Source organism: Esox lucius, chromosome 19 (assembly GCF_011004845.1).
Source record: "Esox lucius isolate fEsoLuc1 chromosome 19, fEsoLuc1.pri, whole genome shotgun sequence".
In the NCBI taxonomy this organism is placed as follows: Eukaryota; Metazoa; Chordata; class Actinopteri; order Esociformes; family Esocidae; genus Esox; species Esox lucius.
Window position 1 is genome coordinate 17,655,750 of NC_047587.1, and position 17,836 is coordinate 17,673,585.

The 17,836-nt window shown below is 38.5% G+C and overlaps 2 protein-coding genes across 2 annotated transcripts; both read right to left on the reverse strand.

Moving 5' to 3' along the window:
- Positions 1-15: 15 nt before the first annotated feature.
- On the reverse strand, positions 16-6,241 carry sycp3 (synaptonemal complex protein 3). Its single transcript, XM_010883797.5, has 8 exons — positions 5,848-6,241; positions 5,621-5,693; positions 5,479-5,513; positions 5,266-5,383; positions 4,507-4,606; positions 4,321-4,419; positions 2,929-3,033; positions 16-349 (listed from the first exon to the last, which is right to left on the reverse strand). The coding sequence occupies exons 1-8, from the start codon at positions 5,981-5,983 to the stop codon at positions 296-298; spliced, it is 720 nt and encodes a 239-aa protein (XP_010882099.2). The 5' UTR covers positions 5,984-6,241; the 3' UTR covers positions 16-295.
- A 2,519-nt stretch (positions 6,242-8,760) lies between these two features.
- On the reverse strand, positions 8,761-16,868 carry actr6 (actin related protein 6). Its single transcript, NM_001303736.1, is given in 11 exon segments — positions 8,761-9,188; positions 9,366-9,504; positions 9,608-9,779; positions 9,910-9,988; positions 10,919-11,017; positions 12,816-12,872; positions 13,070-13,205; positions 13,628-13,751; positions 13,878-13,946; positions 16,060-16,177; positions 16,690-16,868. Coding segments are annotated over 11 exon segments (1,191 nt in total). The 5' UTR covers positions 16,758-16,868; the 3' UTR covers positions 8,761-9,058.
- Between the last annotated feature and the right edge of the window lie 968 nt (positions 16,869-17,836).

Here is a 17,836-nt window from a genome sequence, read left to right on the forward strand (position 1 = left end):
CAAATCATAAAGCCATTAATACAAATAATTTATTTAAAAAGTGCAAATAGCTGTAAACTTGAACACAGTAAAATGTCACTTCAAACAACAGATTACAGGTAAGAATACAATTGGCAGAGAACTTGTAGGCAAATAAATATCCTTATAAGCAATACGTTACTGAATTAATTCAGCATAGGAACATACAAAGAAACAAGGTTTGACAACATTTCATGTCTTTCCTTTCCCGTTTCAAATGATTGTGAAATTTAGAATGAAAAACAATCTTGCTGACAGAAAAACAGATTACACTTCCTCAGAACAACATTGACCGGAGAGACTTGCGGACAGTAGCCATCTCTTGCTGTTGCTGTGGAGACAGGAGAGATATGTAACAGCCATGATCATTATGTTTGGCAAATGTGGCAGAGCGTTGTGAGTGCCAGTTTGTCCTCCACAGAAGTTGTTCAGTGATAATTCATGCTTCTGGCTTGTGCTGTTTTATTTCTGATAGGTTTCAAAACCAGAGAAAGCAGATACAGTGGGGCAAAAAAGTATTTAGTCAGCCACCAATTGTGCAAGTTCTCCAACTTAAAAAGATGAGAGAGGCCTGTAATTTTCATCATAGGTAAACTTCAACTATGAGAGACAAAATGAGGGGGGAAAAAATCCAGAAAAACACATTGTAGGATTTTTAATGAATTTATTGGTAAATTATGGTGGAAAATAAGTATTTGGTCAATAACAAAAGTTAATCTCAATACTTTGTTATATACCCTTTGTTGGCAATGACAGAGGTCAAACGTTTTCTGTAAGTCTTCACAAGGTTTTCACACACTGTTGCTGGTATTTTGGCCCATTCCTCCATGCAGATCTCCTCTAGAGCAGTGACGTTTTGGGGCTGTCGCTGGGCAACACGGACATTCAACTCCCTCCAAAGATTTTCTATGGGGTTGAGATCTGGTGACTGGCTAGGCCACTCCAGGACCTTGAAATGCTTCTTATGAAGCCACTCCTTCGTTGCCCGGGCGGTGTGTTTGGGATCATTGTCATGCTGAAAGACCCAGCCACGTTTCATCTTCAATGCCCTTGCTGATGGAAGGAGGTTTTCACTCAAAATCCCACGATACATGGCCCCATTCATTCTTTCCTTTACACGGATCAATCGTCCCGGTCCCTTTGCAGAAAAACAGCCCCAAAGCATGATGTTTCCACCCCCATGATTCACAGTAGGTATGGTGTTCTTTGGATGCAACTCAGCATTCTTTCTCCTCCAAACACAACGAGTTGAGTTTTTACCAAAAAGTTCTATTTTGGTTTCATCTGACCATATGACATTCTCCCAATCCTCTTCTGGATCATCCAAATGCTCTCTAGCAAACCTCAGACGGGCCTGGACATGAACTGGCTTAAGCAGGGGGTCACGTCTGGCACTGCAGGCGTAGAGTGTTACTGATGGTAGCCTTTGTTACTTTGGTCCCAGCTCTCTGCAGGTCATTCACTAGGTCCCCCTGTGTGGTTCTGGGATTTTTGCTCACCGTTCTTGTGATCATTTTGACCCCACGGGGAGAGATCTTGCATGGAGCCCTGGATCGAGGGAGATTATCAGTAGTCTTGTATGTCTTCCATTTTCTTATAATTGCTCCCACAGTTGATTTCTTCACACCAAGCTGCTTACCTATTGCAGATTCAGTCTTCCCAGCCTGGTGCAGGTCTACAATTTGGTTTCTGGTGTCCTTTGACAGCTCTTTGGTCTTGGCCATAGTGGAGTTTAGAGTGTTACTGTTTGAGGTTGTGGACAGGTGTCTTTTATACTGATAACAAGTTCAAACAGGTGCCATTAATACAGGTAACGAGTGGAGGACAGAGGGGCCTCTTAAAGAAGTTGTTACAGTTCTGTGAGAGCCAGAAATCTTGCTTGTTTGTAGGTGACCAAATACTTATTTTACTGAGGAATTTACCAATAAATTCATAAAAAATCCTACAATGTGATATCCTGGATTTGTCTTCCTCATTTTGTCTCTCATAGTTGAAGTGTACCTATGATGAAAATTACAGGCCTTTCTCATCTTTTGGAGAACTTGCACAATTGGTGGCTGACTAAATACTTTTTTGCCCCACTGTATGCAATTTGTTGACACAGCAACAAAGTATGGAATTAGATACAGATTTTCCCAAATGCTAATCAAGAAAAAACAAAAATTGTACTGTCTGTTTTGCTTTTTTTACATAGAGTAATTTAATAGGGAACTGTCAAAGTTGCTCCTATTGGTACAGCATTAATGTTTCTAGATTTAATGCACAAGCAAATATTTGTATAACTAACCCATGGTAAACTACAATATGTTGTTTTCCAATGGAAGGCTAGTGAAGCAGAGGGCAGAACCTAGGAAGGAGGTGGGCAGAGCCAACATGACCCCTGTCATCGGAGTCAAGCTGGGCACATCATGCAGTGGACTGAGGCAAGGAAACATGCCAAACAAACTAACACAAATTTAGAATTAAATATAAAGTTGGATAATCCTTGGGATAAACATTTTGCCTCAACCTAAGATCAAGATAAAACTAATGATTAGGCTTTTATGCATTCTTTATAATACTTGAAAACAAATGTGAATAAGTCAGTGTTTGACAGAATCTGTTAGTCTATAGACAAACAGTGAAATATCTATAATTATCAGAAATTAGTGGAAGTTGGATGAAACCATCAGTCATGCAGCTTCATCTTAGCAGGACCCTCAAAGGATACATAAAATAGAAAAATAATGGAATACAATGTCTTAACACTTTATGGCAACTGACTTTATACCTCCATGACTACCATTAATTATCTTAGGCCACTTGCTAGCTTTAAGACAAGCTAATTAGCTGATCTGAACATATTTTTGTCGTAACAGTGTACAGTAGATTGTCAAAATGTTTGAATGTGATTGAAATGGCATAACTCACTGTGTCCATCATGATCTTTTTTTGCAACATGGCCATCTCCTTCTTCAGCTCCACCTGTGCCCCCTTCAGGAATGTTTCATGGCTCTTCTCCATCTCTTCCATGTTCTTAAAAAGACAACATTACAAAACCCAAGAGACTTATCAACAAAGATCTGGGGTAACTACTAACTGAAACATACTGATGGTAAAATTAAACACTCGTAAAAAGTTTATTTTGTGTAATGATGGGATCCAGCTATTGATAAATTTACAGCTGCATACCTGACAATTGGGTGCAATGCAGCTTTTGTAGTTGGGGACGCAGTCTCAATTAAAACATTTGGACCATGCTAATAATGCTAATTCCAGGCTGGTACAAAGATGAATAATGGCTGATTGTAAACATTGACTCTGTGGGGCTTCAAGAACAACTCAGGGTAAGAGAAATGTCTCTGAAATATAATTGAATATAGTCAAACTATCCCTTTATTCTGGTGCCCATAAGGAAATTTAAATGTTTGATAAATTACCTTTTCATTGTTCACTCTGACTCATTTTTTTTGTATATTTTAAATGTCATATTTTAGTTTATTTTATATTTGTAAGTTCACATTTTTTATTGCTGTAATACAATTACATAAGATTGCGTAAAATATAAATAAAAACAGAATGCAATGTGTAAATAATTTAATCTCTATATTGAATAGACAATAGTACAAAGACAACACATCAAATATTGGCACCATAAATGCTGAACAATATATACAGGTTTTGGAGCAACATATGCTGCCATACAGATGACACAATTTCCAGGGAAGGCCTTGCTTATTTCAGCAAGACAATGCCAAACCACATTCTGTATGTATTACAACAGCATGGCTCTGTAGTAAAAGAGTCCAGGTAATAAACCTGTCCCATTGAAAACATTTGGCACATTATGAAATGAAAGATATGACAATGGAGAGCCCGAACAGTTAAGCAGCTGAAATCCTATATGAAGCGGAAATCTGAAAACATTTCACTTTCAAAACTAGAGCAATTGGTCTCCTTAGTTCCCAAATGCTTACAGTGTTGTTAAGAGGTGAGGCAGCTCAGTGGTAAACATGCCTCTGTCCCAACTTTTTTGAAACATGTTACTGGCATCAAATTCATAGTGGGCATGTATTTTTCCCAAAACAATAAAATCTCAGTTTCAACATTTGCTATGTTGTCTTTGTACTATTTTCTGTTGAATATAGGGTTTAAATGATTTGCTGAACTTTGAATTCTGTTTTTATTTACATTTTACATAGTGTCCCAACTTTTTTGGAAACAGGGTGGTAAATAAAGGAAAATAAAAACAATTTATTTATGGCTGGGGGCATTTACACTTGCCTAAAAATTGTGAGGAGATACAGTCATTGGGGGACTCACCTTAATGAACTGCTCGTATAGCTCTTTGATGGTTTTTAGTTTCTGACTTTGCACGACTCTAGCCTGCTGAAAAAGCTTTTGTTGCTGGCGAAACAGGTTCTGAAAAAAAAAATACAACGTTGTATTTCAGCTCCATACCACATGTGACTCCCACAGCAGTTTACCATCATACAGAGTAGCACTGACATTCAACTTTTCCTCTTGATCCTCTGATTTCTGAGCATCGATCTCCCACTGTTGCAGCACAGAGGACATCTGCTGTGAATACTCATGGGTCAGCTTCTGCCTGCCAAAACACACAACATCTTCACTCCCAAGTTGTAAGGGTCACTCTGGATAAAAGTACCACTGAAAAAAACTGTGCTTGCCTAAACATCACACTGGTATCATGGTATCTACAAGCCACAATGTTGAATCCAATTACATTTAAATGTACTCTACCTGTTGTCTGCCCATATACAGACCAGCATATTTGAAAGTTGGTGAGCTGAGTACTCGGACAAAATGAGTATCATTACAGATTTGCCAGATACACTCAATTGGATGATTCTGCGCATTGGCCGTTTGACCTATCAGGATCGTTAATGAAGTCGCATAGAATCACACTGATAAGCACGAAACAAATTTTAATCACAAGTATATCTGATTATTATTATAAAACATTTTCAATAAGGAGTATATCTGAGTCCAACTTGTGCAAAACGGATACAAGTATGTGGAGATTGGCACACAAGATTAACACTCCCCTGTGGATGTTTTGTCCTTCATAAAGACAAAATATCCACCAGGGAGTGTTAATCTCAAGGACAACTCAAGGGTAAAGTATGTTTAAATTACGACTCTGACCTGTGATGGGCCTTTTCATTAGTGTCAGTAGGTTACAAGAGATGACACTAAGTCTTACACTCTAATTGGTTTGGATTCTGAAACGGCAAAATGTGTTACCTCTGTGTAAACTGGGAGTTCCACAGCTGCTCCAGTTTCTGATTGCTGCCCTTTAGTGAGGTCTTGGTGAAGGTCTCCAAACGTTTCCTCTTGGCCTGCATGGCTTTGCTTATATCAGCTTTAAAAAGACAACAACTCAATATAAAAAAAAATTGAATTCAAGAGAAGATAGAAGACAAGCGAGATAGCTAAATACAATTAAGAGGAACTTGCCTCCAAATCTCTCCAACATACTTTGTACCTCGTTCCTAGAGAAATTAAATGAATGAGAATTGAAATCCAAAAAAGTCACAATTAAATGACTTCCCCTAATAATGGCCTAATCCTAAGATTAACAAGTTTAGGACATCATTACCCCACTCCGACGTGAAGGTCATCCTCCTCAAATATCCGTTTCTTGGTCAACCTGTCAACCACAGGAGGTTCCTCTATTCCAGCATCAGAGACGGTGATGCCACAGTGAAAAGAGAGAAGTTATCAGTACACTTAAAACTAACCATACTAGCTCGGTAGCTAGCTAACATAACTTGCCCAACACTAGGGATCAAGATTTAAATTATAGTGATAGCACAGGACAGCAACCTTCTCGCGTGTCATCCTCTGAACAACTCAGTCCTTTCTTTCCTTCCTCAAACGTGAAATCAAACGATTTTATAATGTCAGATGAGTCTTCGACATTTTTGTTTTTCTTTGACTGTTTTCTCCCAGTTGAGGACATGTCTGCAGAGTTATTCTTGTCAAAAACGAAACAAAAATGTATCTAGCGTCGCTTGCCAACCTGACTACGCTTAGTTTAGCACCCCTCCGATAATGTCTCTGTTGCTATGACCAAAACCTTTATGTTCAATTAGAATAGACGAATAAAGTGTTTAGCAGGTAGCCCAGCTAAACACTTCGTTGTGGATAGCAATGTTAGGAGCTCTATCATTAGAAGTTCAGTTGTGTTTGATGTGTGCCTTTATGGTCTTGTACCAGCTGGTTTTTGTACCCGCCAAGAAAATGTGCGTTTGTTCCCGCCCAGTGAGGTTTCGCGGCAGGGTGTTAGCACGAGAATCTCACGAGAAATGCAAAACTGCCACTGCCTCCCAAAATAAACAATCTAAAACTGCAGCAAGTAAATAGAATGAGGAAACTTTTTGGTAAAATACGTATTTTGAGTTGAAAATCATGGATCTTTTTAAATGTACCATGCCTTGCAAAAGTATTCAGACCCCTGACTGATTCTCGCATATTAGGCTATAGATATTAGGCTTTCAATATATTATAGTGTTTTTTCCCAAAGAAAATACACTCCTCTGCTTAACTAATTTGCTTTAATCAGAATTTGTTAAGTATCATTTTTAATTGACTAAGACTTTTGCACCGTTTTGTATACTATATGCATATATAGGACAAACCCTGAAAAGTTGGACACGTGAATATTTGTGATAAATTCATTTGTGATAAATGATCACATAACCAACCCCTACACAGTCTATACATTATCCAATCATATACACTCACCTAAAGGATTGTTAGGAACACCATACTAATACTGTGTTTGACCCCCTTTCACCTTCAGAACTGCCTTATTTCTACGTGGCATTGATTCAACAAGGTGCTGAAAGCATTCTTTAGAAATGTTGGCCCATATTGATAGGATAGCATCTTGCAGTTGATGGAGATTTGTGGGATGCACATCCAGGGCACGAAGCTCCCGTTCCACCACATCCCAAAGATGCTCTATTGGGTTGAGATCTGGTGACTATGGGGGCCATTTCAGTACAAATGATTCGAGCTTTGTGACATGGTGCATTATCCTGCTGGAAGTAGCCATCAGAGGATGGGTACATGGTGGTCATAAAGGGATGGACATGGTCAGAAACAATGCTCAGATAGGCCGTGGCATTTAAACGATGCCCAATTGGCACTAAGGGGCCTAAAGTGTGCCAAGAAAACATCCCCCACACCATTACACCACCACCACCAGCCTGCACAGTGGTAACAAGGCATGATGCATCCATGTTCTCATTCTGTTTAAGCCAAATTCTGACTCTACCATCTGAATGTCTCAACAGAAATCGAGACTCATCAGACCAGGCAACATTCTTCCAGTCTTTAACTGTCCAATTTTGGTGAGCTTGTGCAAATTGTAGCCTCTTTTCCCTATTTGTAGTGGAGATGAGTGGTACCCGGTGGGGTCTTCTGCTGTTGTAGCCCATCCGCCTCAAGGTTGTGTGTGTTGTGGCTTCACAAATGCTTTGCTGCATACCTCGGTTGTAACGAGTGGTTATTTCAGTCAAAGTTGCTCTTCTATCAGCTTGAATGAGTTGGCCCATTCTCCTCTGACCTCTAGCATCAACAAGGCATTTTCTCCCACAGGACTGCCGCATACTGGATGTTTTTCCCTTTTCACACCATTCTTTGTAAACCCTAGAAATGCTTGTGTGTGAAAATCCCAGTAACTGAGCAGACTGTGAAATACTCAGACCGGCCCGTCTGGCACCAACAACCATGCCACGCTCAAAATTGCTTAAATCACCTTTCTTTCCCATTTTGACGTTCAGTTTGGAGTTCAGGAGATTGTCTTGACCAGGACCACACCCCTAAATGCATTGAAGCAACTGCCATGTGATTGGTTGATTAGATAATTGCATTAATGAGAAATTGAACAGGTGTTCCTAATAATCCTTTAGGTGAGTGTACATGCATTGTATGCTTCAGCCTCCCTATGATCTTGTTTAGTGTTCATGTATAGTGTTTATGTGTTAGGACAGTCGCACACATGCATGCACGCGCACACACACGCGCACGCGCACACACACACGCACACGCACACACCCACGCACACACAACATGTCTTGGAGTTTCTGGCAGAAGGTATGGACAAGGATATATGGCCAGAATGGGCAGGGCCCATCAGTATTGGGTCCATCAGTCTTACCATTTTCTTCTGTTCAGTTAGTATTCTCATGTGTAGTGCCAAGCTTAATTTGCTTACTTTTCTTGTTCATAATCTCACACTTTACTTTAAGTCAACTACATACCAATTCTTATTTACAACACCAAAATGGGAGGAAAAGAAAGCCCTCTTGTAGGGGATTGTATTGGGATTAGAGAGGGATAAAACAGAAAGATATATGGCAACAACACAAAACTAGCAAATACATTAAAAGCAGGCAGAGAAACGACTACAAAAGAAAGACACAGACTACAGCATGTTAATATAAAAACAATACAGCAGGATACAAAGGCCCCAAACGTATTGCATCCAAGGAGTTTTCAGTGCCAAAACGGAAGGTCAATCACCCCGACCTGAATCCAATTGAGCCTGCGTTTCACTTGCTGAAATCAACCATGCCCCGAAACAAACAAGAACTGTAGACGATTTGACCTGTTACTAAATAACTGTACCTAATAAACTGGCCATTGAGTATACACTGATTGTCTGTGAGTTAACCAATTATTAAAATTGACATTTTCTGACCAAAAAAATTGCTCACATCAAAATTTGTAAAATATAAAAAATATTTATTTTAAAATCTCCAATAAAAAAAAATAACAACCATTCTATCCGATCTTTTGCAAGTTTACTGAATTTGAAATCTTTAATAGATTCCTTTGAGGGATGCTTTCTATGAATCAATGTTTACAGCTTCATAATAAAGATAGATATGAATGTAAAATACTGCATCCCAAGTAAAGTACGAGACATTTGAATTCCAATTACATGTTCAGGGGGGAAAAAGTGGAGTTTTTGCTTCAATCATCCTCTAACCAATCCTCTTATTTAGACAAAGATTTTTTTAGTACTTTAGATATCAAACTTTTCTTCACAAATGAAATGTCCATTCTCCTCATAGTCCTCACGAGTAACCACCATCTCATCAAAATCTGGATTTTCAGCTAGGAGCTTGCCTCCTTCCCATGGGTAGGATATTGGACTACGGAAAGAGAAATGAACAATGTGATAATTTATTTTAAGTGAAAACATTTGTGTAAAATAAAAAGCTATAAAAGGTAGCAAAAAAAATAAAATATATATATATATATATATTTATTCCTTACAAAATAACTAAGCAAATTCCTGTGGCAGTATAAGTCACTGTCTGAGCACTCACTTAGGTGGCTGCACCACAGACACCTGGAAATCTGTCGGGGCGAGTGAGCGGACCTCTTTGTACACCCGATCTCTGAACCCTGGGAACAACGTGTTACCCCCAGTGAGGACGATGTTCTTGTAGAAGTGAGGCTGCATCTCTATTCAAAGAAAATGACAGTTGATATCATGAACACATCAACGGTTCAAACTCTCAGTGTAGCATGTTTTGACTGATAGAGTGGCGACTGTTCTTTCTCCTACCCTCTGGCATGTTGTTGATGGAGTTGACCAGGGCTTCAGGAATGCCCATCTCCTGGATGCCAATGTCTGAAGGGTGAAAGAGCATCTCTGGGACCGCAAACCTCTCGTTAGCAAGGCGCAAGATCTGCTCCCCAGACTTGTACTTCCCTGTGAAGTTCATCTCCTCTCTTGGCTGGTGGAGACACAGGATTGTCAGAGAACAGGGGACTACTCCATCCACAGCTTAAACTGACACGTGGAGTTATTTGGAAGAATGTAGAAAATGTAAAATAGATTCATATACATTTGTAGAAATGTCATACCTTGCAAAATCCCTTTTTGATGGAGCTGAAATCTGGCAGTACATAATCTCTCATCACTGTGTTGTCCTCTCCTTTTAACCTAAAAACATCACCACCTTTCAATAAACTCACACTCAATTGTCATTTCTGAATATTTTAAATTTTTATAATATTTATTATTTTTATAATATTTATTATTTTTATAATATTTATTATTTTTATAATATTTATTTAGTAATTTCTTGTTTTTATTAAATATATTTTATATAAGTGTTAGAAAGACAAAAGAGAGGTTCTGTGTCAATAATAAAACGTTTGTGGCATTTTGTGACTAAACACAACAAGAAATTATACAACCAAAACAACATTATTGCATTAGAAACCATGGAAAGATTTTGGAAACATTTATTTAATCTACATCGTCCATTGACGTTGTTTGGTCACTTGAACAGAAATGTTTGATACCGTCAAACAATTAATTGACTAATTCAGTGGTGGGCAAACAATGAATAGAAATGGCATTGAACAGTAAACTATACCAACATATTTCATATAAAGGATCTAATAATGAAGAAAACTCATAACAAGGAAAGTACCAAAGGCAGGACCTGACTCTTACGTCAAAGATTTAAAACATATCTGATGTGTATGAGGTGGAGAATCCAAAGGCAGCACTAGAACTATCTGTCAAATTATTATTTTGCTGACAGACATGCCCCTATAAATAAACTAACTTCAATGATGAACTGATTGAAATTGTGTCGTTTGGGACCCCATACAGTCACTTCCTCCCAGTTAGCTGTATCGTTGTGACAGTTTCTGCGATGAAGCAGGGTGACAGTTATGGAGAAAGGGAAATGGTGTCAAATTTTTAAAGACATTGGTATGGTTCAAATAATTTATGCATAAAACTGGCACTCAGCTGATTGGTTGATATACTGTCCAGTGAGACATAAATAATAACTTCAATTAAATGCTAGCCTACACAAGTGTTCAGCTATTATCATACAGACAGTGAAAGTGTTCTTACTGTGCTGTATGCATGTCATTGTAGAAATCCTGGGATACATAGCACACATCCTCTTTCACCTGATTGATCACATGGGTCTCATCCATGACATGCAACTGCCTGTTGAAGAAGGACATTAAACTCAACACAGTTGTATCACTTACAAACCTGCACAAATGTAATAGTTAGTTGAGCATGATGCTCTCAAAAACAGGATTGTGGGAACGATTCATGCTAGGGCCCACCCATACAAATAAAATAGTTTTTGTATAGAATCTGTTATACAGGTGCTGGTCATATAATTAGAATATCATAAAAAAGTTGATTTATTTCAGTAATTCCACTAATTCCACTGAAACTTGTATATTATATTCATTCATTACACACACACTGATATATTTCAAATGTTTATTTCTTTTAATTGTGATGATTATAACTGAAAACTAATGAAAATCCCAAATTCAGTATCTCTGAAAATTTTAATATTACTTAAGACCAATACAAAAAAAATATTTTTAGAAATGTTGGCCAACTGAAGACTGTTGGCCAACAATGACCATGAAAAGTATGAGCATGTACAGCACTGAATACTTAGTTGGTGCTCCTTTTGCCTGAATTACTGCAGCAATGCGGTGTGGCATGGAGTCGATCAGTCTGTGGCACAGAGTCGATCAGTCTGTGGCACTGCTCAGGTGTTATGAAAGCCCAGGTTGCTCTGATAGTGGCCTTCAGCTCTTCTGCATTGTTGGGTCTGGCGTATCGCATCTTCCTCTTCACAATACCCCATAGATTTTCTATAGGGTAAAGGTCAGGCGAGTTTGCTGGCCAATTAAGAACAGGGATACCATGGTCCTTAAACCAGGTACTGGTAGCTTTGGCACTGTGTGCACGTGCCAAGTCCTGTTGGAAAATGAAATCTGCATCTCCATAAAGTTGGTCAGCAGGAAGCATGAAGTGCTCTAAAACTTCCTGGTAGACGGCTGCGTTGACCTTGGACCTCAGAAAACACAGTGGACCAATACCAGCAGATGACATGGCACCCCAAACCATCACTGACTGTAGAAACTTTACACTGGACTTCAAGCAACGTGGATTCTGTGCCTCTCCTCTCTTCCTCCAGACTCTGGGACCTTGATTTCCAAAGGAAATGCAAAATTTACTTTCATCAGAGAACATAACTCAGCAGCAGTCCCGTCCTTTTTGTCTTTAGCCCAGACGAGACGCTTCTGACGCTGTGTCTTGTTCAAGAGTGGCTTGACACAAGGTATGCGACAGCTGAAACCCATGTCTTGCATACGCCTGTGCGGTTTTGTTTCACAATCCTCTCCAGGGTGTGGTTATCCCTATTGCTTGTACACTTTTTTCTACCACATCTTTTCCTTCCCTTCGCCTCTCTATTAATGTGCTTGGACACAGCTCTGTGAACAGCCAGCCTCTTTAGCTATGACCTTTTGTGTCTTGCCCTCCTTGCGCAAGGTATCAATGGTCGTCTTTTGGACAGCTGTCAAGTCAGCAGTCTTCCCCATGATTGTGTTGCCTACAGAACTCGACTGAGAGACCATTTAAAGGCCTTTGCAGGTGTTTTGAGTTAATTAGCTGATTAGTGTGGCACCAGGTGTCTTCAATATTGAACCTTTTCACAATATTCAAATTTTCAGAGATACTGAATTTGGGTGTTTTCATTAGTTGTCAGTTCTAATCATCAAAATTAAAAGAAATAAACACTTGAAATATATCAGTCTGTGTGGAATGAATGTCTACATTATATAAGTTTCACTTTTTGAATGGAATTACTGAAATAAATCAACATTTTGATGATATTCTAATTATATGACCAGCACCTGTAATGACACAGGAGAGATTGTAGCACATCATGAACAATGACAAATGTCAATGTGATATTACATTATGACCTCACCTATATGAAATAATCTCCTTCAAATGATTGGTCAGCAGCTTGCCTCCTACGTTGATCCTACAAAGGTAAACCAGATGGTAACTCAAAATTGAGCCAAATGCATCTTTATTTTTATAACATGCATATGGAAGCTAGAGGAGCAAACAATGTATATAATGCAATTGTTATCTACAGAATTTGAATCAAATGCTACTGCGTGGTCTGAAAGTAGTTATTCCTGCACTGTTAAAAGGTTTAAAACCAATAATGCAAACCTGCATATGCCATCCTTCATTTTCTTTCCTCTGCAGTAGGGGACTATGTGGGTGAAGGAGAAGCCGCTGTCCACCACGATGCAGCACAGCTCCTGACTGTTCTCATGGAAGTAGCGGTGGGCACTCAGGGATCCCGCTGAAGCAGAGAGGACATCATTAAACATCCAGCCAGGATGCTTTTCATCACTTACCTGCTTCTGTATCATCAGCACTGTAGAACATGCCGAGTGTTGCATCAAGTTTAAAGCTGTATTTGACAAATGAACAGGAAACACAAGGTATGGGCCATTCAGCGTGTCTGCTCCCTCATTACAATGCAATCTGAAATAATACAGTAAATTACATCCATGTAGTTTGTAGTCAAGTGCAAGGTCAACAAATGCTAACTAGATTTCTAACTGGCCTAAGGGGCACCAACCAGTGGGCACTGTTGACCCTGTGTAGAAATCAGTAACAGAGTGTCCAACTCCTTCCTATCTACCATGTCATTCCATCACAGTTGAATCTCTTCAAGAAAAAGCAACTGAGGAGTTCATACACAGATCACATGGAACTCACCATTGATTCTAAGAGCTGCTTGGAATTGGTATTCCTCAAACAGGATCTCATTCATTGACTCCTGAATGGAGGTGAAGTTGAAGTAAGGCTCTGTGATCACTACACTGGTGTCGGCAAAGTCCACCTGCAATCATAACATAAACATTGCAACTTATTTCCTGCATTTATCAATCTAGTAACTGTACTAAGTTAATTCCACTAACTAGTAAAATTCAGCTAAGTGTGGAAATGTACAAAATATTTAAAGCACCTTAAACATTTCCTTTCCAAAGAGGTGATCCCACACTTTTCTTTGGACATCCCAGTTAACAAGGTAACCCTGCAACAGCACAGACAACAAAAAACATTTCTGCCTTTTGGAACACAACAGTGATGAAATGGGGGGACTTAATTGATAAGCACATCAAAGCCCAAACACAGGATTAATGAGTAGTAGTAATATAAGATGGCACTAATAGCCTACTTCACAGTATAGCCTGTTGAATTTGCAAGTATAAATAAACTAATGTTCCCCACAAGCTGTCGTTTCCAGGAGCCTAGTAACACAGAGTGGGCAGAACCAAGGAATGGAGGTGGGCAACGTTTCTTACCAAGTTTACCTCCACCAAAAATAGCGTCTATGTATGGTGTTTGCCACTGGCCGTTTTAACAGCGCATTAGCCAGAAATAAGCTTTACCGGTATCTACTAACTTACTGGAATAGTCCTAAGAATTTTGCAATTGCTAGCGAGTCTGCAAAAGCTATTTCATTTCATGGCATAAGAACATATTAAAAAAGAAAGAGGCGATAACTAACCTTTTCATCAAGTGAAAAGACGAGAGAATCGCGGGATCTACCAGAAATAATTAATAAATGTCGTTTCCATGCCAGAAACAGTCGCAATATAACCATAAACTGTTTAATTTCAGGCTTAACATAATTTAGAAACAAATGGTTTAAGCCAGCAAAGTTTTCGTCTATACGGAATAATTCATAAGCCGTACTTAGCTTCGCCTGCGAGGAGATATGAACTCGGGACCTATAGTTCAAAAGTCTGCTTCTCTAACCACTTCGCTATTTAACAAGGGGTAGTAACTCACTCAGTCACTCAGTAAGAGACATTCGCTCTTCTTGGCCGGCTCCGCTTAAGCGGTCCGGCAAAAATCCAGTGCTGGAGAAATTCAAAAAGAAAAATTGTGATAAACATATGGTTCAATGTGTGCTATTTAAGTCTGAATTGGCTTTCACCATGGTCTCAGCCACAATGCTTAAGTAGCCTACTTGGAACAAAAGCATCCCAATATCGAGTGTCAGTAGGATTTCTATGTGACCAAAAAAAAAAAAACATTTCAAACAATATTATTGGACATGACTTACTAGTTTAAAGTATATAATTTGTATACAGCGGCTAAACTATGACTTGTAATGCATCTTTCATTCTTACCAATGAAAAAAACGAATCTCAATACCCTCAATGTATAACATCGCTTTCATTGATGGATGTGTTTGGATTGGGTCTGTTCAAATAACTTGAAACTAGATTAGGATAATTAGCTGCTATAACTAAATTAGCTTTTGCTTGAGCCAAAAGGGATGTGTAGTTCCCTCATTTGTTAAGTTTGTTATCTATTAAGTTATTCTCAATAACAGAAAATAGATTACAATAGAATAAATTACTGTAGTTACATGGATGACTAAATCATTACTAAGAAAAATGTAAAATGGTAATTTTTCTAGAAAGAAGCATATGCATTGTTTTGTCTTCTCATACTCAAGAAGAAACATTTACATTTCAATTGTTCCAAAGAACTGTCTGTACTGTACCATTAGGACATCACAGCAAGCGCTTATGACAATCTAAAAAATATAGACAACATTTCATGAAAGGTAATAAGTCAATTGACAAATTCACTTACACACTTATCTCTGGATTTCACATGACTAATAATACAGATATGCACATATGCAAATGAGAAGGAATCTTTTGTTTCAGCATAGGAAAAATAATACCTAGACTTTGTGTTGTTTGTATATTTTGGTGACACACCAAACAGTGTCAGCCATGTTTTTCTATTTGATTATTTCAACAATGGAGCATGTTATGTATGGAATAATTGATTAATAAAATAATCAATGATAAGGTACAGCTGCGGACAACATCAAGCTTCAGATTTAAACATCTGAAAAACGTTCTCTCTCTTTATCCATCTACACGCCTCTGGTCAATAACACATTGTTTTTTAGCCAATGTGTGCACTTTGTTCTATAAAAACACTTTGTGACAACTGCTGATGTACAAAGGGCCTTAATAAAACACATTTGATTGATGGCTTGCAAATGACCATCACTTTTAGGGGCATGTCCAATGGTGCCCCTCAGTCCACCAAGCCAAGGAATCAAAGAGTAAAAAAGCCCCAGGGTTACTTGTGACACAGCCAGATCATATACGCACCTTTTGGAATGGGAGAATGTAGAAAAGTCCGGAGGGATCCTTGATTTCATCCAGTTGATTGGCTGTAAATGTCTTCAACCTTGACGTCTTGGAACGAAACTGACAATTTGGAATAACGCTATGCAAAGAAATCAAGCCAGATAAAATCAACATAATTGTACATTTCATGAAATGTCATACAGACTAGTCACTAGAGCATTACCTAACAGCATATATCGAGTCAAAGAAGACCTTATAATAAGCTGACAACTTGAATCAGGTGTGCCTGGCTGGGGGTCCTCGTGAATTAGTGTTGGTTGCCACTGGACTCGAAGATTCCTGAGAATCTCAGCTATTCTGAGATAGATATCTGTGAATAAGTTGAGATGCTCAGCTCACTTTCCCTACTTAACATTTAACAGTCCTACCTGAATACCAAAACAATGCTTTTGTTTGCGGTAAGATTGTGTATATAATCATCTAAGGTAAAACATATACGAACATTTATGACAACAAAAGTTGCATGCTTTTCTGAAAACATCCAACACAGACCAACTTTACGTTATCTTGTAATGTATTAATGTTAGTTCTTAACCGAATACAATGTCTGTTAGCATCATAATAGCATAACGTTAGGCTATATAAGATTACCTGACTTTCTCGTGGCTGTATCCAATTTTTGCCGAATAAGCTCCGTTATCAAGAACTAAGGTGGCCATTGCCTGTAATTTGCAGCGCTCACTTAAATAGTTGGTATTTAAATAAACAAGTAAATAACGTTACTGAGCAAATGTAACATGGTGTGTGCGCTTCTTCTATAGTATTGAGCCAGACCGTAAACAAACATTATAGCTTCATGTCGCCACCTACAGGATAGTCCTTAAAGCAACATGATCTGACCATCGAGGACGTCCATTTTTAATTTTTTTATTGACTACTCATTGGCTCTTGCTTTGAAGGACAATGCATAATAAATTACTCTATTTAAAATTTTACGGAAGTCTGTTCTCATTGATATAAGTGGGTATTGACTGCTGAGTGAGCGTAATAAAAACGCAATCACAAACATATTTTACAAGCAGTACAACTAAGGGACACTGATAATAACAATTAGGTTTGTGATGTGATCGATGGTTTCCTCATGTTAACATCATGCAAGACAATAACGAAAACACCGTCTGACTATTATGAAAGACAAAGTGCATCTTTATTTTTTTTCATCCTATAAATTGATTTTCAGCATTAAGCAAAGCATCCACCTTCAAATACTGAATTTTTTTAACCCAAAGACTATCAATGTAAACAGTGAATTACGCTAATATCTAATTAAACTCTTCATGTAGTTGTATTTCATGACACACTGAACTCTGTGTATAAGGATGTACAGCGCTGCATCAAATGTTCAGCTTCACATTGAAAAGGAGAGACTGGGGAATAGGCCTCAACAATTAAAACAGTAACATTCCCTTCAACATAACATTTCTCACGTAGCTACCTAGATCCTCCAACCACTACTGGCCAGTCGTGTCTGCATGGTCTTAATGCCTGCCGTGTTTCACAGCTAAACTGCGTTTCGACTTTGGAATGGTTTTAATAGCCTATTTTTCATAGTAAAATAATAAATGGATTGCCAACCCCTAAGCTAGCTAGACGCTAGTTGACATTTTCAATGTTCTTTGAAACCTTCCCTCAATAGAACCACAGCAGGCTATTACATCTCCAGATACTCATTGGACAATCAAATAACACAATCTTCAGAGTTGTGTCTACCAATTACATTATACAGGAATATTTGGGC

Coding starts and splice junctions, on each gene's coding strand:
- sycp3 (XM_010883797.5), bottom strand. CDS start 5,983: ATGTCCTCAACTGGGAGAAAACAGTCAAAGAAAAACAAAAATGTCGAA. Junction 5,694..5,847: donor AGAGGATGACACGCGAGAAG/GTTGCTGTCCTG, acceptor ATGCTGGAATAG/AGGAACCTCCTGTGGTTGAC. Junction 5,514..5,620: donor GACCTTCACGTCGGAGTGGG/GTAATGATGTCC, acceptor TAATTTCTCTAG/GAACGAGGTACAAAGTATGT.